Here is a 21,968-nt window from a genome sequence, read left to right on the forward strand (position 1 = left end):
AACAACAAGACCGTCCATTAGGGAACTGGCAGCCTCCACATTATATATTTAACCATCAAAGTCGTGGCGGGCGAGATTCTGAGGGTGCTACATCACCCTAACATGATGGTAGGCGGCGCTAGGGAGCTCACGGCCGCCCCTAGCCCCCGCTCCCTCACACTTGGAAACTTAACTAGGACATTAGAAGGATGTTAGACAAAACCATTCACATGTAGGGACAGTGGTGCAATGATTAGTGATAGTACTAAATATAAGAGAAATTCAGAAAGACAAATATATGTAATGGGGAAAGAGTAAATTAAACCTGATGATATGCCAGCAGAAGGGAAAACTGTTGTGTCTTTAAAAAACAAGAAAAACGCGTTTGCTACTGTTTTGGTGATGTCTTTGTTGAACCATGTGAAGACATGAAACAAAAGTGATTTTTTTTTTTAACCTCTTACCATCGTATAATTCTTTATTTCTCAGGTTTGTAGAGTAATAAAACCACCTGGAAAAAGCAAAACCGATTTTATTTATATGAATTGTTGATCACAAGCTCGATAAACACTGCATTCAGTAGAAAACTAAATCTGCATATGCGCCATATATTTAATTATTTGATTTTTAATCTGATGTTTGGCACATGCTGATTTGTCACATAAATAGCAATGTCTAAAACTTCAGTTTGTCTGCTTGTCTGTCTGTCCACTCTTCAGTTTATCATTATTTTAGATAATTGGTTTACCATAACTGTTTATCCCATTTTAAATTTTCAAAAAGTTTAACATGAGACAGGAAATGTTTAATTAACTTAAATATCTTTTTTGTTGAATTATAGAAATGTGATGTTAAAACTGCTTTATTAAAGGTTCAAACTATTTTAATGCAGGTACGAAGGGCACAATGAAAGACCAACCCCTGGTTTTCCACAATAAAATTAAGTCATCAGGTTATACAAGTGCACCACAGTGAGTAACATATACTGGTACAGATATTTCTATAGGTATTTAATATTGCTGTATGGCGCTTTCCTTTTATAGCATGTAAGAGTGATTCCATTTGGGAGCAGTGGAACTGAAGATAATATAATAATATAGCTTACCAATATATAGTCTGTTTACTGTGTGTTAGAAGTTCAAATGTCAACAGTGTGTGACATATGTACTGCTATTTAGAAATACTGTTTGTACGTTGCCATTTTATTTGTAGTCGCCAGAAATTGTCAGTGATTCAGTTTGTAACATGAACCAGAATTCTTTTGGGGATTAAAATATGCCAGCTAGTATATTACTTTTATTTGGCTCTGTCACGGCATGGAATCCTAGGAGCGGCCGTGATCTCTCCTAACACCCCTGCCGTGCCAAGTTTGAGATAAAGCACCCTTGTTCTCGCACGCCGCGTCTTTGATGTTAGGTATTTTATAAGGGAGGCTGCCTTTTGTGCCCTTGGACACGGTGCTCTGGTTTATCCTGGCCCCTGTTCTGTATTGTTTGACTTGGTGCACCTCAGCCTTATGGGCTATGCGTGGCTCCAACCACCCCTGTACCATGCCCCGAGCCTCGCAGATATACCAGACGTTGTTTGGACAATTTCCTTTTCCGCGCCCCACAAGCGCTCTCTGGCTCGTCATGCAGCCCGCGCCCCTCACTGGCGCTCTCTGGCTTGTCACGCACTGCCCGCTCTGGGGCTTCTCACAAGTGCCCACTCTGGGGTTTCTCGCAATTGGGGCTCAGGTGGCCGTAGCCGTGCCTGGCCCCCAGATCCCTTCCTTGGGTCTTAAATTTCCTGTGGGGCTCAGGTGGCCTCAGCCTTACCTGGCCCCCAATCCTCTGCACCCCTTCTCAGTGGTGGGGTCAGTGCACCCCTGAATGTTGTTCCCTCTCTGGCACCGGGGTCCCCACACTACCGTGGAGCCCCTGTGAGGCCTCCTCCAACCCCTAATAGCTTCACCCGGTCCTCTGGACTTCTAAAACTACAAACAGAAAACTCAAACCCCTGTGCTATAACATAAAATCTAAGCCATATGGCTAACCATCATTCAAATCCCTACCAGGGCATTCTCCACCCGGTATCCTCGAACAGAAGCTGCTCAGGCCATCAGGCTTCTCTACTTTGCTTACTCCAGCAGAGCTCCTTCTCCCTTGGCTGCTAGTGGAGAACTGCCTCCCTGGCCTCAGCCTGGATTATATATATAGGTCAGGCCTTGCCCCCTTCCGGTCAGCTGACCAACTGCGGTTGCCTTGGCAACCAGCATCTGTACCTCTTTATAGGAGCAGAGCACTGAGGTGCCCTGTGACAGGCTTCTGTAGAGAAAAAAGTGAAGATATTGTGGGTAGGTGCCCAAGTGGATAGCCTTCAGTTGCAGGTGAAACTTGCTGAAATATAAACAAGACAGTTTTGAAGGCTTTGGCAACTAAGGAAAATAGATGCTACAAGGAAGGCCCTGATAACACCATTCAGCCAGCTCCTTTGTACTCATAATGGACTAATAACCTTTTTTTGCCCTGATAGCTTAAGCACAACCCATTATCATCTCCCTTCAAGGAGATTTGATTTAAATCAAATCAATTTAAATAATGATTTGAATCACATTTTAAATCACTCGTTAGGAAGCCTCGATTTAATAATTTTTTTTCTACAAAAAGTGCATTCTTGTTGTTTGATGTAACCTTAGTACATATTATTCACAACTCAGAGATAGATGTAGGTTTCATTTTTAGAAGGTGCACACTATATGTTTTAAACAGTGATTAATTTTGATATTTTTCAGATTAATTTTGCAGCTACATTAGAAAACTGTATTATGATTTGGTTATTTTATTTACCAAAGCTAATTGAAGCTGATACTTGTGAAGTTATTAGGAAGTGAACTGTCTTCAAGTCACTAGATTAATCGTGGTTATTTGGGAGATACTTTTGCCATCTTGTATTACGAGAACAACAAGAGCCATCACAAAAAACAACAGACATTTTAAATTCTTTTATTTAACTAAAACAGGAAGTCTGTGTATTTTGGATATTTTTCTTCAACAACAAATGTATAATTATTTTAACAAAACAAGCATATGTATTTTAAAATTTTTAACAATTTTAGTTACAAATGTCAAATGTGTTTTTAACAAAATTAAATAGATTATTTCAGTCAGATCAACACACGAAACTAAAACTACTGGGTTATGCAGCAAACTCAGTCTTTACCTTCCTCTTCCTGTTTATTCATAGACTGGAAAAGAAAGAAAAGTTTTCCTGTTTTTTTAATTCCCAAGCAATTTTTCAATTTAGAATGAATTAGTCCAAAGGTTTCTTCCTGTACCTGAAGAAGCTATTGCTGTTAAAAGATGGATTATCACTTCAATACTGTCTGATAGATCCAGGTGTTTAAGTGACTTCCATCAGTTCACTGGTGTGACTTTCTTTAAAACCTCATTGGCAAATATATATTTCTTGAATGGTTCACCCTTAGCCCTGAAATTTATGGCGTTATGGAGGGATGATTGCTAAATGCCCATGTCATAGCCAACTCCTCTTCTTCAGCAGTTAAGGATTGACCCTGGTACAGAGTACTGAGAATATTGGCAAGAAGATGAGCTGGAGATAGTGCTTAATCCATTCATTTTTTTAAAAGCCTGTAATTAAACTCTGTCATTGTGTATTTTTCTTTTCAAGGTCTCACTCAGTTCCTTTCAAATTTCAACAGCATCAGCAATAAAACAGCAATTTTCCTGTGCTTTGTTCAAGGCTACAGAAATAAGATTCAGGATAGTCAGCATACATTCTACAATTCTCTTTAGACCAACGTTGAGAACCTTGGCTATGACAGTTCCATCTGTTTTGTCATGATTTTGTTCACAAATTGTCATCAGATTGGGCCAGTTCTCAATATATTACTTGGAACAGTCCACTACTGAGTTCCATTCCATGTCTTGTGGGAGAGTTGGTTTGCTTCCTTCTGCTTTCTTTGGAGCAGCTGCTACAAAGTGGTTGTTATGGAAATGTTTTGCGATTTCAACAACATGAGCCTTTATTTCTGGAACACTGAAGTATTTGGCTAAGAGGCATATCAAATGAGTGCAGCAGCCATGTTATTAGCTTGGGGCTTTTTTCACTTCCTTTTAGATTTCTTCTCGTCTTTGACACATTTGCAGCCTTGTCTGTGACAAAGCTGCGTACTAGATGTTTGCTTTTTTTCACAGATTGTTATAGTTTTTACTGCTACTTCTTGTAAGTATTCTGCTGTGTGGGCATTTTCTGATGTATAAGTTGTTTCTGCAAAGCAGACAGCCCTCTCTTCTGTTGTCACACAAGCACAAATTACTGGATCATTGTGGACATTGCTCCATTCATCAAGACTCAGGTTAACAGTTTTCCCCTCTAGACTTTTTGCACACTGTTCAGTTTCTTTCTCATACACTTTATCCAGCCATATTGTCTCAAATAGTATATAATTAGATGTTATAATCCCCATTCCATGATGATGTCTTTGAGCTTTAACATACTTTAAATAAAAACTACCTTTATATACATTTATTTTTTTTTAAAAAAGCATCTTAAAATACAATTAAATAAAAAAATCTGATTTTTTTGGATTAACAAAATCATTGTTTTTCATCCACCCTGTTTCCCTTTTAATCGGTTCCTTGCTTCTTTATAATTCACATACTGATTCCCATCTTTTCCATTTTAACTAGTTTCCCATGTGGCACTATTTAAAATGCTTTACTGAAATCCAGAGTAAATTTCCATCATTTTTTAGTAGTGTGTGTCACACCACTGCCTAATCGGTGACCTACCTTGAGAGTACCCCAGAGCGAGCTCTCATCCCCTCAACTTTCCTGCCATGACTTGGCGTTAATAGTATTCTTAAGGAGGGGTTCAGTGGGGTGCCCACCAGGATGCTTATGGTGTGGACATGGTTTGACGTTGGGGCTCCACCTCCCCTACACCCCAGCCACACACCATCATTGTTGTTGATGCTTTGAAGCTACTTGTGACACCTCCAGCCTTGTCCAGTCCTCCAGTGGCTGCCAGCTGTTGTCCTGGTGTCACACTCTCAGGGGTTTACTGCCCCCATCTATGCGGTCACTTTGGCCTTGCTTGGCCATTCTGCCTTCTCTCGGCACTCTGAGAGCCAGGCTCCGGACTGATCTGTACTTGGGGTCAAGGTTCCCTGACCTTGTGGCCTTACCAAGTTCAATCAAAAGAAATAATACTAAGGACAAAAAAAAAAAAAGCCTCCGCTCTGGAAGGACTATCTACTGAGGGCTCAGTGAGCCCTTGTGAATAAGTGTCCCTTACTCCCTCCTTCAGGAGGTAGTCCCTGAACAGGGCCAAAGCCATTGTCTCTCTTTGGCCCTGGTTGGGCTTTCCTGCCTCAGGCTGCCAGAGTTCCTGTGGCTTGAGTGCCTCCCTGGCACAGAGCCCTGAGGCCACTCCTGCTCTGGCCTAAGCTGGCCCAGAAGCAGTTTCTCCCCCTTCTCTTATGGCACTCTGAGTGCCTTTTAAATTCCCTTCTGCAGCACCTGTGGCTGACATCATCAACCTGGCGCTGCCTAGGTTGATTGGCAGGGAGCTTTAAAATAGCTGCGGTGCCACCATGTATTGCTGCAGCTCTGGCTCTGCCCACCCAGAAAGTAAGTTTTTCTTTTCCCCCAGGACTCTTTGCTTTGTCCATTCTGGGTCAGCCAGGCATCCTGAGGTATCCAGGGGGCATATATGGTCCCCCTCATCACAGTGCACATCGTTGGCTCAGTATAGGATAGGGCCACAGGCTTCAACAGTCCTGCGCCTGGTAAGACTGAGCCATGAGGGTGTGGACTCACATAAGCCTAGCACTCAACAAAGGTCATCCAATTCTTTCCTGAATATCTTCTTTTTTTCAGGGGCGGGGGGTGTTCTATTTCACTATATACGGTCTAGGATGTGCCAGCCTGAGTCTTCTTTTAGGCTCCTACCTCCCCTATACCCTGTCCTAGCGCCACCATGTTATTACAGCATACGTTGCACCCTTGGCTGTCAGTGGGTGATCTCCTGCTTGTCTTTCCTCTTTTGAGCCTGTGTTCCTCCCAAGCCTGACTTAAGGAAGTGTCGGCCTTGCCACTCTGTGGCTTGTTCGTTTGCAACTTGATAAATGAAAGGGAAATGAAAGACAACACAAAATGGGAAAACAGAACTTGCATAAGTCTCGGTCCCTATGGTTGTTGTTACTGCAGGCTGCAGCTACTACCTGCAGGGTAAGTTAGTCCTTAGGGCTGCCGGCCAATACTCTATGTCTGGCCCTCATGCATAAAAGAGATACAAGCAGAAATATTTGAGCCTTCCTGGCCCCTTTTGCCTACTGCGTAGGCCCTTTTTAGCCTTAGACGCTTTGGCGTCCATCATCAAGGCTTGTGTGGCACCTGCCAGCTCCCCTCGTGTGGCAGGCCAGCCTGCCTGCCCTTATCAGCTCACCTCTTTACAAGCAGAGGGTCAGTTGGCTCACCGATGTGCTGCCAACACAGGGTTGGAGCCAACTCTTTCTTTTCCCCTTCCTTTAGGTGGAAATAGCCCAGCCTCCCCACATCCATGCCAGACAGAAGCAAAACAGAAGTAACTGAAAATAGAAAGACCCTGTTCGGGAGCGTTGCCAGCTCCTGTGGCTGCCTGTCCTCCTGACACAACTACTTCCAGGCTTTCCCTGCAGTTCCTGCCACTTCAGGCTCTGCAGTGGTGTTTAAATTATCAGAGCCCCTCTGGGCTCTCGAGGGGAAGCTCTGCCTGCTTTCTTCTCCCTGCAGTTTCCCCACTGGTGTCTCGGCATTCCTGGGGCTGCTCCGTTGCCCAGCATCCATGCTTTCTCACCTCTGGCTCTGGCAATGAGCCAGAAATACTGGCACCATCATGGGCGGGGCCAATCCAGATTTAGCAGCTGCTGATAAAGTGGGGCCCCTGCGGTAGCTGCTGATCCCTCATTATCAGCTCTGGCTGGATTGGAAATGTCCTCCTTTCCCTGTCTGTGGGCTCAGGAGGGTTTTCTCTTGCCTCTTCATGCACACGTATGTGTAAATAAATGTGTGTGGGGTGTGTGTGTAATATTTGTTTGAATATTCATAAAAATGAGCAATTCTGGATAAAGGAATGGAGTGGTGTTGGTACTGGATTTGTGACCCAGCTACCTTGTTCTAGGTGGCCCCAAACTCTCAGGCTGGCCATGACCTTGCCATTCAATAATGGGCAAGTTTTATTGAATGGAATGCTATCACACAGTGATAGCAAATAAGAATAATGCAAACAATTCTATATCTACCAATCCTAGAGCTGCACAGAGTCAAGGTACATGAGGCCAGTATGCAAACTTCATTCTGAGGTTCTCACTTGAATGCCAGATGTCAGCAGCCTGGAGGTTGGAGGCCAAGGCCTTCCCCACTCCCCCACCCATAGTGCGGTGGGTGAGATGGCTGGTGGTGTGCCCTCTGTCCATGTTGGCCTCAGGTTCCCCTCTTGGGGACACTTGCTGCTCTGAAATCCCTTCTTTTGTATTCTTTTCTCCTGCTGATGACTCTTCATTTTTGGCTATCACTGATTGGTCTGTCTGTGGTCATTATACTGTCCACGTTTTGTCAGCATATTCCTTTGTTTCACAGGCCCATCACATGCACACATCCTAATTTGGGCTTTACCAGTGTCCTCCTAATTTGGTCTGTTCCCCTAAAACCAGAAATCCCAAGGGCTCTGCACTTGGGCACTGTGACGTGGTGCCACCTTATCTCATTTTATGGAACACTGTGGTACATGTCTTTAATTTCCCAGACTGTGTGTCTGCTCACTGCTTGGCTATCAGACACAGTGGGCCTTGAGGAAACTTTCAGAAACAGGCTTTTAAAAAATCAGTTAACCCTTGCTCTAGGCCTGGATCATTATTCTAATGCATATATATTTTACTTATAAGCCAATTCCCAAAAGCAGACCTCTAAATACCATTTTCTAGCCATCGGTGGGGCTGTCCTAGAATGTTTTGGGCCACCAGTTTGGGTCTTTGAAATAGACTGAAGAGAGGAGTAAAACTGGTTGGTTTAAGCTAGGAAGTTTTATGTTTTCAAGCAGTGATTTAATAGGAGGTAGAATCTTGAAAGATTATTAATGTAGTTGGAGTTGGAAAGATCATATGTGATAGAAACTGTCCTCCCTAATTAGTAAATCTTTCATGTTCTCTCCAAATTTGTAATATGAGTCTGTCCAGTTCATACTGTGAACTTATACTTGTGGCTTTTGTGAAGGTTCAGAATTAGATATCAGGATTTTGTATTATAATTTGGTCTTTGAAGTGGAGTATCTATCACTCTGAAGACCAGATCAAAATTGCAAACAAAAGTGAAGAGTGAACTAAGTATGATGACTGCAATGATCTGATTTCCTATTGACATGTGTGCCATTTTCAATAAGATTAATGGAACAAGAGTACATATGAAAAGGAAAATGTTTGCCCATTATTTGAAATAAATTATATCCTTCTGAACAGTCATTAAATATCTTGGATAGCAAAGTCTGTTTTCTTTCCTGCAGAATGATCATGTTTTCTCCAAATACTAAAATGAAGAAAACTAACAAAGTATTGGAGTGGAAGAGCAGTTGTAAACGGTAGGTAATTCTCTAGGTGCATTAAGAAGAATGTATTGAGATAAGGGCTTCTAGACCTTCTGTTTCTGCAGAAGACAGTATGTAGATATGCATTGCCTTTGTTGGAGTTTAATAATGGATATGATTTGAATTTATATGTTTTTGGGGATGCTGAGAAATGCAGGATTGAGACAGCTGAAAAAATTGCTCAGTGTTGTGGTTTCATTGGTTAACTAAGATTTATTTACAAAAAAACAAAATAATAATATGTTTAGTTTTTATGAAGAAACATGTTAACAAAGACTTGGGGCTAATCCTGTTTGGAGGCATATTCTCAGAAAGTGTGTTTCAACATGCAGTTTTGATACTGAGAAGTGACCAAATGTGGTATCTTGTTGCTCAGATCACATGCATTCATTTTTCAGTGAAAAGATACTCAGTCTGATCCATCACTGCATTACTCCAGTTTTATGTCTATATCATTCAGCTGAAGTAAAACCTTTTATCATCTGTTAAACCTGTGTGACACTATTGTAGATAATAGGGCTATACATATGTTTTCATTAGGGTAGAATTTGGCATGCTATATCATTCTTACTGATATACAAGCCACATTCTTGTGTAATCTCATAAAGCTAAAAATTTTATTTTATAGTGATAGAATGTGCAATTCTTATTCAGACTAGAGAGTACTTAAATGAGTAGTTCAACTTATTACAAGAAGACCTTGCACAATGAAGCATAATAAATGATGTTTAGCACTTAAAGAACTCTTTTTGGGAGTAGTGTTGAAAAATGATTTGTAAAGGAGGTTATTTTTATCTTCATTTTACAAATGGAGAAATGGTACAGAGAGGAGAAGTGACTTGTTGGTACCCAGCAAGCCATTGTCTGAATCAGAAATACATCTCAGGTCTTCTGAGTCCCAGTTCTGTCTGTTAGCCACACTGTGTATATTCCCACTCTGTATTGAATTGTTTTTGAAGTACTAATAAGTAAAATGAAACAATTCATGATAGTGGCTGAAATAAGCAAATATGACACAGAAAACACATCAGTAGTAGACAATTTCCACAAGAAAGTATATCCATGCTTTAAAACACTGTCTAATACATTTTTTTCTTTATCAGAAAGAAGAAATACAATAAATCTACTTAATTTTTATATACATTTTTGACAAAAGATTTGAACAGTTGAAACTAATTCATTTTTGGGTTAAATGACCAATGGTGGCATATGTTATATGATGAGCCTATCCAGCATACTGTCTGCACACCAGAAGATACTGGTATAATCTAAAAGAATTAGGGTTTGTTTTTAATTAGCAGGAAGGATAACATAAGAGGGCAGTATATAGAAGGCTTAATTCCTGCACAGATTGGTAAATTATGCATATCCTTTCCCTCTAATACCTGTTACATCCTGCAGTGGGATACATGCAGATGAGCTTTTGGATATGCCTGGAGTCTCTTTGGGATTTTAAGCAAGTACAGATACATGCCTGTCATAACTGGGGACTTGTAAGTGGGTCTTTTTACCTTCAGCAGGAGCCAGTGTTATGGAGATACTGTTTGTGGCACCACAGTTCAGCTAAGGCTGAGCTGAATTTTTATTTAAGGAAGAGTTCACCTTTGTTACATATGAAGAATGCAGCAGATTCTTCCTATATTTACATTAAGTGTAGAATGAAATTTTTTGAGAATCGATTAGTTTAAGTTACAATGTAATCATTTGCTCTTTTAGTATCAGATGTCAGACCTCTCTTAGTCTATCCTCATCTCAGTAATGGAATAACAGGACTAGATCACAAAGGGATGTTGGTCCCTAACTTCCACTTTTGGGTGCTGGATTCAAAATTTCAATCCTCAAAGCCTGATCTCTAACCTTTGCCTGAAGGTCCTCATCCAGTAGGTATTCTGAGGGCCACATACCAGAGAGGGCCTGGAACAGAACATGCCTTGAGGAAATTGTGCTCCTTTTATCCAATAGTTGAGCTGTTACAGCACTCACCAGGATGTATGAGACTTGAGCTCAGTTTCAGATTCAAGTTCAGGTTCCCTTTCTGGCTGAAGAGATTTGAACTGTATCTTCTATCACCATAACCAGGAGAGTGCCATAACCACCATTTCATAGGGCAGTGGAGGCCAACGTTTTCAGCAGGTGTGCCACAAATTAGCCCTGAACCTTCCCTGAGTGCTACTCTGATCCCCTTTCCCCTGCCCGATCTGCTCTTTTGCTTTCTGCTCCATGCCCTATCTGCCACTGTGCTCCCTGCCCCCTCCCCAGTCTGCTGTATGCCACTTGTGACACGTGTGCCACAGGTTGACTATCCCTACTATAGGGCAGTTTGGGGTGGAATGCTCTCAATTTTTACAGTTCCAGCAGTTCCACTTTGCATAACACAATTAAATATGCATTGGGCCAGAGATAGAAAGAGTATGACCCTATACTTTGGTGGTTAGGGGATTCCTCTGGAAGAGTACAGATCTGTAATTCATTCTCTACTCTGATGAATATTTTAAGCAATTTTTTATTGAGTATTAATTGGAGAAGGAACAGAAGTTTGGTCTTCCCTCTCCCTTTTCAGAGGTATACACTGACCACCAAGTTGTAGCATCATGTCGCTTCAATCTCCATCTTTCTAGAAATATAAATTTCCAATTTAATAGTTAATGTTTCCAACCTATAATCCAAACAAATTCTGAATTAACATTAATTTAAAAAGAAATACAAATCTGTTAAGGCATGGAATATATATATAAGGTACCTAAAGGAACTTATCTCTGCCCAGTATTGACATTGTGAGGGGAGACATTTGAAGAAAAAAGAAGTCCTTTCAACTCAGTGTAAGTTGAAACTAGAAGCACTAGTATGGAAAAGTAATAATCATACAGTGGAACAGTTTTCAGTACAGGTGTTTGTGCAGAATATTTAAAGCAGAAGGGTCTGATGGATTGTTGCAGGTTGTTGTACCCCTTTGAAGTAGTACAGCAGAAGTAGAGGCATTTGGGACATCTTTTAAGCATACCTGATATCAAGCAACCTAAGCAAGCATTTCTTTGATAACACCACCTTAAGAAATGGAGAAGTAAAAATGGAGGCACACTTTATAGTCCAAAAATGACTGAAGCTTGAAGGATAAAACTTATAAGATTTGAAAAAGTGAGCTCAGGATAGGTTTAACTGGCATCAGTTGAATTATTTGCCTTATACACCCAGTTGCATTGGAAGAAAAAGTGATTATGTTGTTTTTTGTCACTATAGGGCAGAGTTTATATTGGTCAAGGAATGTCTCTGTGCATGTGTGCAACATGCTTTGGTCTCATATATGTTAATTCAGAATTTTTTGTTGGGGTAAATAAACATGGCAGTTATATTTTCTAACTGTTACTGCTAAATACTCTCACCTTTATCTTTGTCTTAGAGTAGTTTGTCTGGAAATCTTAAAAAGGAAAGCTCAGATGAAATATAAACCATATCATTATACAACTAGAGTTAACATGTACTGTTTTTGTGATCTTTAATAACTTTTCCCCTATTATTTTGTTTTTCTTGAAGAAAAAATAAAGAATATCCATTGGAAAATTTTCCTCCAACTAAATCTGAGAGACAGATATCTGTGGCGGGCAAACCAACTTCTATAAGCTGTATTCAGTATTCAGGTATGTATAACCACATGTGAGACATGTTGTTGTCTCAAATATTTGGGACGGACGAACAAATGCAAATGATATTGTTTAATTAGGCTGGGACTTAACACCTTTCATAGTTTCATAGTTGGCAGGGTCGGAAGGGACCTGAGCAGTTCATCAAGTCCAACCCCCTGCCATGGCAGGAAAAGTCAAATGACCCTGGCAAGGTGTACATCTAGCCTCCACTTAAAGACCCCCAGGGTAGGAGCCAGCACCACTTCTCTTGGAAGTTGGTCCCAGATCCTAACCAGCCTGACAGTGAAGTAGCGCCTCTTGATGTCTAGTATGAATCTACCCTCTGCTGGCTTGTGACCATTATTTCTAGTCACTCCTGGTAGTGCTTGGGGGAACAGGGACTCCCCCAGTGCCTGCTGGTCCCCTCTGACTAGTTTGTAACAGGCCACTAGATCCCCCCTCAGCCTTCTCTTGTGGAGGCTGAACAGGTTCAGGTTCCTTAGCCTCTCCTTGTAGGGCCTGCCTTGCTGCCCCCGATCATACAAGTGGCCCTCCTCTGGACCATGCTGTCCATATCCCTCTTGAAGTGCGGTGTCCAGAACTGGACGCAGTACTCTAGCTGTGGCCTGACCAGTGTCACATAGAGGGGGAGGATCACCTCCTTGCACCTGATTGAGATGCATCTGTGGATGCATGACAAGGTACGGTTGGCTTTCCCGACTGCATCCCCACACTGTCGCCCCATGTTCATTTTGGCATCAGTAGTGATTCCAAGATCCTTTTCTGCCTCTAAACTGCCGAAAAGGTAGTTCCCCAGCCTTTAGGTATGCTGCTGGTTCTTCCTCCCCAGGTGTATCACCTTGCACTTGTCAGTGTTGAATCCTATCCTGTTCTCATCCCTTCTAGTGTGCCCACATCCCACCCACATCTTAGTGTTGTCAGCAGATGTGAACAGGGTGCTCCTTTGTCCAAGTCACTGATGAAGATGTTGAACAGTGCAGGCCTGAGGACTGAGCCCTGGGGGATCCCACTGCCTACATCCCTCCAGGTCAAAAATGACCCGTCCACTACCACTCTCTGGGTGCGGCCCTCCAGTCAGTTGGCGACCCATTTGACTGTGTGGGTATCGACACCACAGTCCCCCAGTTTTTTAATGAGAATGGGGTGAGAGACAGTGTCAAAGGCCTTCCAGAAGTCCAGAAAGACTATGTCCACTGCTACCCCTGCATCTAAGGATTTTGTGACCTGGTCATAGAAGGCCACCAGGTTGGTTTGACTTTGGAAACTTCCATATTGTAGGTCAATATTCCTTCCTCATTTTTTCCTGGTAGAGAGCTCCTCCAGACCTGGTCCCAGCCTGTTGCTAGCACCCATGCCCCTCCTCTGATTAATTGTAAGGAACTAGAAAAAGAGAATGTTCTCTGTGCTCTACCAGACACTAGGAGTCCAAAGTTCATTCTGCAGACATTTGAGAAGACATTTCCTATAAATATGCTTCCAGTTTTGAACTCCCAATTGAACAAGTTCCTATGCTGGACTCCTGTGAAATAGAAAACGGTGTTTTTTAGGATGAATTCCAAGTCGTTTTATCAAAACAATTTCTGAAACTTGTAAGTCTAGAACCCAGGTTCTCAACCATTTTAGACTCAAGGCATAGCTCATTAGACTCAAGGCACTCCTCAGATTTCACTCTTTTCTCGACTATAGAAAAATAATAGGACAGTTCTTCTTTTGCAAAGTACTTAGGAAGAGCACAACAGATTACAGAATGTTTTTGACATTCTGGATTCCTGTTTGAAATATCTGGGTTTATCTTGTGAATCATGTATAGATAATTGCATGTCTAACAGTGCTAATTTCATGGCACCCCATGATGCCATTGCATCCTGATTGAGAATCACTGGTTTAGAGTAACAGGAAATGGTTACCAATTTGTTGTTGTTGTTGTCCTGCTCTGCCCAGAAAGGCTCAGGGCAGTTTGCAATAAAATACAACCCATAAGATAAGAAACAACAATAGATTTCACAAACAACACCCCAAAACTTTTTAAATGTCACCCACCCACTCCCTCTTCTCTGCTTATCACACATGAGAGCAAATCCTCTGGCCTATCCCAATTGCACTTCCCAACTCCCATTCACATCTTTCTTTTCCCCTTGCTTCCATACTGTTCTACTCCTACCACCCTATCTCATACCCGTGGGAGATCTCTTAATTGTTATTTCTTTTTCTGCCAATTCAGGGATGACGACCGCACTGTGTTAGTGTCATGGGATACTTATAATAGCTTAGGAGTCATTGGGTGCATCTACATGAGACACTTTACAGAATAGCAGCCTAATTTGCTTTTCAGTAAAGCGTCACTATCTATACATGCGTGGCAATTAGGGCACAGTAGACTAATTTATTGTGCTGCTGGATAGTCCTGTCAGATACAAGTGGTATCCAGCAGCTCAGTAAATTACTACGCTTAAACACACGTGTAGACAGTGATGTTGGTATTAGTTTACTCTGACTTAGATGAGACTGAATACATTCCAGCTCTATTAATTGTATGTGTAGTTGTGCCCACTGTGATTGAAGAAAAGCACTATAGTTAGAATTATTAACATCACCATTTTAATATCAAAGAAAGAGAAGAGAAAATTTAAAATAAACAGCAATCATAATACAGTAAACAATGGTTGCTTCAGCTAGTCTTTTTCTGTATGTTTAACAATCAGCAGAGATCACAACTGAGCAGTAGGTCTGCTGTGATGAGGACATATTGTTTACTAGATAAGATAAAACTAAAGTACATTATCCAAATCAGTGGTGAGTCCTGTCTCAGTATATCATAGATTACTTTGTCATCTCTTGACTTCTTGTTATTTTAAGGTTGGTGAATCGTGCTCTATTTATCATGGATAATAAAATAGTTTATAAATGAGCTAAGTTGAATAATCTTAACTAAGCATTATGAAACCAAAGCCATTCAAAGAGTAGTCTTCAGACAGGCAAATTGACGAAGTCTAACACATGGAGGCACGTCCACAAATGGAGGCACATGCGTTTACAGCAGCTCAAATAGAAATGGCACAAATTTGTGCCGGAGATTTTTGCCTCAGCACACATGCCTGAACATGCACTTTTGTGTGGGGCAAGTTGTACCACTTGAAGCAAACTGACCCTGCCCAGCTCCTCCTGGATCTTCAGCCAGGGGGAGCTAGAGGCTGGGGCCAGCAATATAAAAACTTGCCCACTGCTTTGTGGCTCTGAGAAGTGCCAGCCCTTGCTGTTTTACTCCCTGACCCATGCTGTTCCTGAGAAGCTCTCAACTGGGGTCAGGGACTAAGCTAAGCCCTTTCCTCCCAGGCCAACCTCCCCCTGCTCTAGAGGAGTGGGGGGCTCTAAACCTGGTTCCAGAGGCCTCTCCTACCTGGAGTGCTCCCCCACCCCTGACCCCCATCTCTGTCTGACATACTGCTGCTGCCACCTGCACCCCTCCCCTCAGCCCATCACACCCCCCAAGTGGTTTCTGGGACCAGGAGTCCCTCCAGGCTGGGGCCACATGTCCCAGCATTGGTGTGGGCATGGGGCAGGGCTGCAGTGTGGCAGTTGCCCCTGCAGCTGCAGCTCCTGCCAGCAGGTCCCATCCCATCCCATCCCATCCCATGTGGCTGGCTGGGCACACAGGGTGTAAGATTTATGGTGTAGATGTGGGGTTTGTGGGGGGGAAAGGGGTGTGGGAGGATTGGAGGGTTTGTGGGTGGGTGTAGGGTTTGTGGGGGTGAGGTTTGGGAGTGGGGCTTGTGCAGGTATTTGGAGCTTATGGCTGGGTATGTGGGTGAGGGGTTTGTGGGGGTATTTTGGGGTTGGAGGCTGCTTAGGAGGCATCAGTCCCTTGCCCCCTGAAGGGTGCAGCCCCTCCACGCAGCTCACTGACAGCCCTCCCTGCATGGTGTACAGACCTCCACAGGGCACACAGGCTCCCCTGCAGCAGTAGCAGCCACTGGGGTGCTCAGGGCCCTCCTGGTACGGTCCCCTCCCCCCCTCCCCCCCGTGGCATGGGGCAGTGTGGCTCAGCCCCAGCTGCCTGGCACCCAGCACCGCCCTTGCCACATCGTGCAGGCCCAGCCTGGCGTGGGGCTGTAGGCCTTCAGGCAGAACCAGACTGCCCTGGCTGTCACCTGGGGACTTGGTACCTCTCGTAAGGACTGCACATTGCACAGGGCCAGGTCCTGTCTGCACAGGCCCTGCACACTGTTGGAAGTCAGGAAGAAACACAAAATACTGTATTAGACAGACTATGCTTAGGGCATCTTTTCTAGCCTCCTCCCCATGTGGGGTGAGCAGAACAGGTCTTGAAGAGGGCTGCTCAGTCACAGTTACACTTGCTGACTTGCATTGCTTCTAATGGCAAATATCTGATCAAAACTGAGGTATTTCCATATAGCACTGTTATACTATATATCTTGAGCTGATTTCCATTGAAAGGGAAAAAGGTAAACAAGTTAGCTAAGCCTCAATTACATATTTTCATGTACTGGTTGTATAGTCTAGCTATGATTTAAAAAATGCTGTGCTAGTAGACACACTCCTTGCAATCCATAAATCTGTGGGAAATCTTTTTACAGGGGATGGAGAACAGTTGGCATGTGGCTTAGCTGACAAATCTTTACTGGTATTCAATTCCAACCTGACTGGAACACCATCTGTTTTTTCAGGTACATTTTTGGTAATTATAGTTTATATGGAATAACATATAGTTCTGAGTTTAATGTAAAATGGTGAATTAACTAAAATATTTCCTTCTTGTCACTATATGAATAGTGAAAACAAAATGTTGCTGGTGATTCAGGATGTAATAAAATTGGTATGTCTAATTAGATATTATTATTTGAGACCTAAGCTGGCTTCTGTTACTTTTTCCAAAGAACCTCAAATCTCTGGAAGGTAAACAGTAGAAATATACTTGGCAAACTGGCCCAAAAGTTTAATATGATGATTCAGATACTAATGGACTGGTATATACCAAAGCAGGGTCAGGGTATTACATATTATATTATTAAACACACACACTTAATTTTATATACTGGAAACAAGCTATTTTAGGGTTGAAGCCTACAGGTTTGTAGGATAGAGGTTGAACATTGCAAAAAAATAGAGAACTTCATGATCTGTAGCATTCCATGTAGCTGGATTAGTATTTTGCTTTGGAACTGTATAATGGAAGCTGATCTAGCCACTTAAAATATATATTATCAGATCTAAGAAACTCTGTTAGAATGCTAGAAAATAATTTTTAGATAAAAATCTAAAAAATGTTAAATGGCTTTAATATAAGAAGTCTTTTAAAGTGTCTAAAATAGAAAAAAATCAAACTGGTTAGATTAAAAAGTATGAAATGCCTCCCTGGATATTACATATGTTTAGTTATAAAAATAATCTAAACTCTACATGCACTGTTCCTCTTTGGTTATTTTCAGATTTAAAAAAAAAATTAGAATATTATGTTTTTGTGGGATGTTTGTGTCTGAAGGCTTTTCAGCAATTGATTTTGCTTGTGTTTCCACTTTAGGGTAATGACAAGATTATTATAGCTCATAAGTATATCATTTCATTAAAGCATTTATTATGTTCTATAATATGCAGTTATCTGGAATAAAAGGTCAAGTTGTTTTCTTTTACGGCTATAGGTTGTATGTAGTAATCTCTGTGGTGGAATGGGAACAGAACCCGGATTAGGGTTGCTGCTAGAGTTTCATTTTCAAAAATAAGTTTGTGGTGGGTGACACTGCCGCTGGTGCTTGTGGTTGGTTGCCACTTGCTAGCCACCCCCCTCGCTGCTGACACTGCCAGCAGTGTCTGCAGACGGTCCGCAATTGCTGGTGGTGTCTCTGGGTGGTTGCTCGCCACTCCCTTTCCCGCCTACCCGGCTGCCACAGCCACCTGCAGGAGCTCGCTGTGCCCCGCATGGGTGGCAGGAATTTGAGTATGGTTTTATGCACAAAACATTTATATTGTATACAAGTTACTTGTCCCCACTTTTAAAGTACTTGCTGGCTTAACTCTGTCATTAAGGTGATAGAACATATATACTGTGTGGTTGATAGCTGTCTTCGCTTCATCAGCGTTCTCAGTTTTCACTGCTGGCTGGTTAATTTCTTTCACAGATGTCTTTTTCACTCTTTAACTCATGTCAACATTACATATGACACCTCTTTGAAAAGATCTGAAGAGTCTTGTTCTACTTTAAATTCTTCTTTTAAAATTAACAATGTATACAGAATATTGCTATTTGATAATGGCTAGATGGATCAAGTTACATTGGGGGTATGTGGCCAGTCTGCATAAAAATATGTTCATATGATTATAATCTCTTGCCTATCCCAACCTACAATTTTTATTCATCTCCACTTGTCATAATTCATGTAAATTGTAAGATCATTTGTGTGAGAACTGTTTCTTTAGTTCTTTCTGTAGCCTTTCCCTAAAATGGGACATGATATCATATTAGGGCATGGGTGGATCCAAGATTCACTGAAGGGTTGTGTAGCCCACTGTCTCCCATTCCTCAAGGAGCTGGAGTGAGGTGTGACTGGGAGAAGGGGCTGGAAGGAAGAACCTGCATGCTGCTGCCACCATCCACAGCATAGCTTAGGTCCCCACCCAGCTGCTTCTTGCCACCTGTGGCTGGAGTGGGGCATGGGTGGCTCTGGGGCTCTCCCCACACCTGTGTTTCCTTCTTCCAGTGCTTTCTTCCAGCCAGAGGGGACACTTGTGGGGGAAGAGGGAGGCAGACAGGGAGCAGGTGCAGGAAGAAGAAAACCAGCTGCTGCTGTCCCCTTCAGAGCCTGGTGTTACGCCCAAGATTCCTTGTATCAGAGACTCCCAAAGATTAACATGGCCCCTCATCTGATTCGGTATCAAGTGAACTTTTAATAGTAACCCCTAAGCGTATTGCAAGTTTTCTTCCTTGTAATACGACCTGGCAAGCAGTTCCTTCAGACGTTACAACAGCAACCTTCAGTGGTACCGGCCTCAGATCCTCTGTTGGGTGTGTGGGATGTTAGTTTCTAGATTCCTCGTTGTTCGAACAAGAAGTCCAAGATTGATCCCGTCTCCCCAGGGTGGCAACACAAACACACACAGTCTCTTTGTTTGTCCACTGCTTTTGCAACTTACTCATCTCAAACTGTCCAATACTTAAATTTCTTACCTCAACTTTTTAGCTAAGATACTCCAATCCTATTCTGTTTTTGGTTTCCTTTCCTTCTGGGGAAACTACTGTACCTGGTTAGTCCACTGTACCAGTCACAGCACTCACTTTTCCCAGTGCCTTATAAGGTACTCTGTACAATTTAATTGCTTAGTTCTGGGAAGGCCTACAGTTATGCTAAGAGCATGAGCATAACTCAGTTTGCCCATTACATATGGCACCCCACACAGCTGCAGCCCAAAGCTGGAATGAGGCAGGAGTTGCTCTGAGGCTCCCTTTGTACCTAGCAGAAGGGGAGTGTGACCACACTGCTGTACCAGCCTAGATCCACCCTTGGATTAGAGCAACTACAGGCTGTGGTAGTAACACAGTATAAGATCAATATGTAAAGTAAAGTGAGTATAACTGAGTTTATTTGGCATTGTAAACACCAAATCTGTTAATTTTCTTCATTCATAAAGCTCTGTCTACACATCTCAGAAAATCCTATATTGATTTTCTTATAGCTTGTAATTACTGTGTTTGTTGTTTGACAAGCCAGAGTAATATATTTACAGCTTCATTTTTGAATGTGTCAAAGGCATATGGGTCTAAATCATGGCAATTTTGAATCTTGCGATTTTGTTTTTAAGAAAAAAACAACATCCAGTAAATAATTCAACTGCAGAGAAAGCATCTGGACTTTGACTCATTACTGAAAAACACCTTTTTATAGTGCATAATCACAGAGGAGCATTAAAATAAAAACAGTTCTATTACAACCCATTTTGCAAAACTTCAGTTAACTGAAGTTCTTGGTTTAAATGAAGGTTGGTTTGTCACCAGAGGGTTGTACTGCATTCCACTTCAGAGTTGGTTTTCAAGGTACCATGCCTGTTGTGAAATGAAGAGAATGCTGCCTAGGTTTTGAAGGGTTACAGCTAGCATGGAAGCCAGTCATTCTACAAAGCTAGCCATTCTTCCATTTGAAGTACTTCAGGATTCAGGAACCCTGAGTGAAAAATCTTTTGAAGCCAGCTGGCCTCCTCTTCATTGTGCTCTGGGATTGGGGGACCTGGAGTGCAAAAAGTTTAAGCTTCCTGAATGGGTTCTCCAATTTTCCAAGTCTCATATTTTCCTAAGGTTTCTCACGTTCCTTGCCATTATATATAGATAAAAGATGTTGTTTTTCAAATTTGAGATAAGTACCGGCTATGAAATTTCACCTGTAAGAACATGATCTTTTTGTATGTGAGGGTTATCTCCTGAAAATAGGGTTTTATAATAGAAGTGCCTTCTCAATCATGATTATAGTGTTGATATATTTTATTATTTGTGTAGCACTTAAATATAGTACAGTCTAAGATGATAGGAACCCCCATCCTGAGAAGTGTATAGACAAAATACAATAATTATAAACTATTTTTTATTTCTGCTGTTGGAAAAACCCAAGTTACATTTTTTATGCTGCAGCTGTACAGTATCATAAGGGAGTCAGTTTGTTTAAACCTTTATAAATATATTTCATGGAAACAACAGCTGACCAAGTAAACTACAAAAATGTACACAAGAGGGCAGCATAAGAACTTGAAATATTTTATATTAAGTGAAAATCATCAGGTTTCCTGGGAAAACTAGGAGATAAAAAATGATTGGCTTCTACTTACTTTTTTCATTTGAATTTGTACACAGTTAATAGTGTGATAAATCTATTTTAACTCAGAAAATAAGTAAATTGATTGATCTGTTTCTATATAGTATGTTTGTTCTTTGCAGTACTGTATTTAGAGTAGCTAACTTTTTTTTTCATTTTAGTAACTTGATTCTCCCATAAATTGTGGGCTGTTGACAGGAGCTATACCCATCAAATTAGTTTGCAGCTATTTAAAAAAAATCTACAAAGAGATGGTTGTTATGTAGACATGGAGGCCAGGTACAGAAATTACACTTATTGTGCGGTAGGTGCACAGAAAGTGCTCTACAGCTATAACTGAACAAATGGTCAGTGCATGTAGAGCTCTGTAAAAATGGTGGATCCTGCTTTAAGATAACCCTGGATGGATGTGGTATCAGACTTCAGTGCTGTAGGTTAGAGCACTGTAATGCACATCTGTACCACATCCCATCCTGACTCATGGTAGGTCATATTCCACCAACATCCCATGGAGCATTGTGGCACCCTGCTCACCTCCCCTCTCTCCTTGTGGGGTGGTAGTCTAGCCTAGGCCAGAGCTTATCTCCTCTGCCCGAGTGCTGGGCTGGCACTGTCCTTGGACTGCCTCTCATAAAAGTGAGTGAAGGCTCTGTCCTCAGATCTGCCCATGTCTTCCCTCTGGGTAGCATAGATCCATCCATGCAAAGAGAACTGCTGATTGCTGAATTTCTCTTATTGCATATCATTGTGAGTTCAGTTGAGCAAGTGCTGAATGTGCTTCAGCTGGTATTTTGTCTTCAGTCACAGTTAACCTGTCTTAACTGATTCATCTGCACTGACTTCTGGCAATGGGCAAATTTCCTAATGGAAGTCATACATGTACTTAAACATGCCCAAAATCTATGTCAGCACA

At 41.9% G+C, this 21,968-nt stretch overlaps 1 protein-coding gene across 3 annotated transcripts in view; it reads left to right on the forward strand.

Moving 5' to 3' along the window:
* WDR27 (WD repeat domain 27) overlaps positions 1-21,968 on the forward strand; it is a 252,852-nt gene that overhangs the window by 39,113 nt on the left and 191,771 nt on the right. For all 3 annotated transcript variants that reach the window (XR_002103700.1, XM_019549918.1, XM_019549919.1), the window contains exons 14-17: positions 872-950; positions 8,521-8,595; positions 12,133-12,236; positions 16,838-16,927. Coding sequence is in view for 2 of the 3 variants with exons in the window: in XM_019549918.1 (XP_019405463.1) it covers positions 872-950; positions 8,521-8,595; positions 12,133-12,236; positions 16,838-16,927 (348 nt within the window). In the remaining variant the exon portion in view is untranslated. The remainder of the gene's footprint in view (positions 1-871; positions 951-8,520; positions 8,596-12,132; positions 12,237-16,837; positions 16,928-21,968) is intronic.

Source organism: Crocodylus porosus, unplaced genomic scaffold (genome assembly GCF_001723895.1).
Source record: "Crocodylus porosus isolate Cpor-Errol unplaced genomic scaffold, CroPor_comp1, whole genome shotgun sequence".
Taxonomy (NCBI): Eukaryota; Metazoa; Chordata; order Crocodylia; family Crocodylidae; genus Crocodylus; species Crocodylus porosus.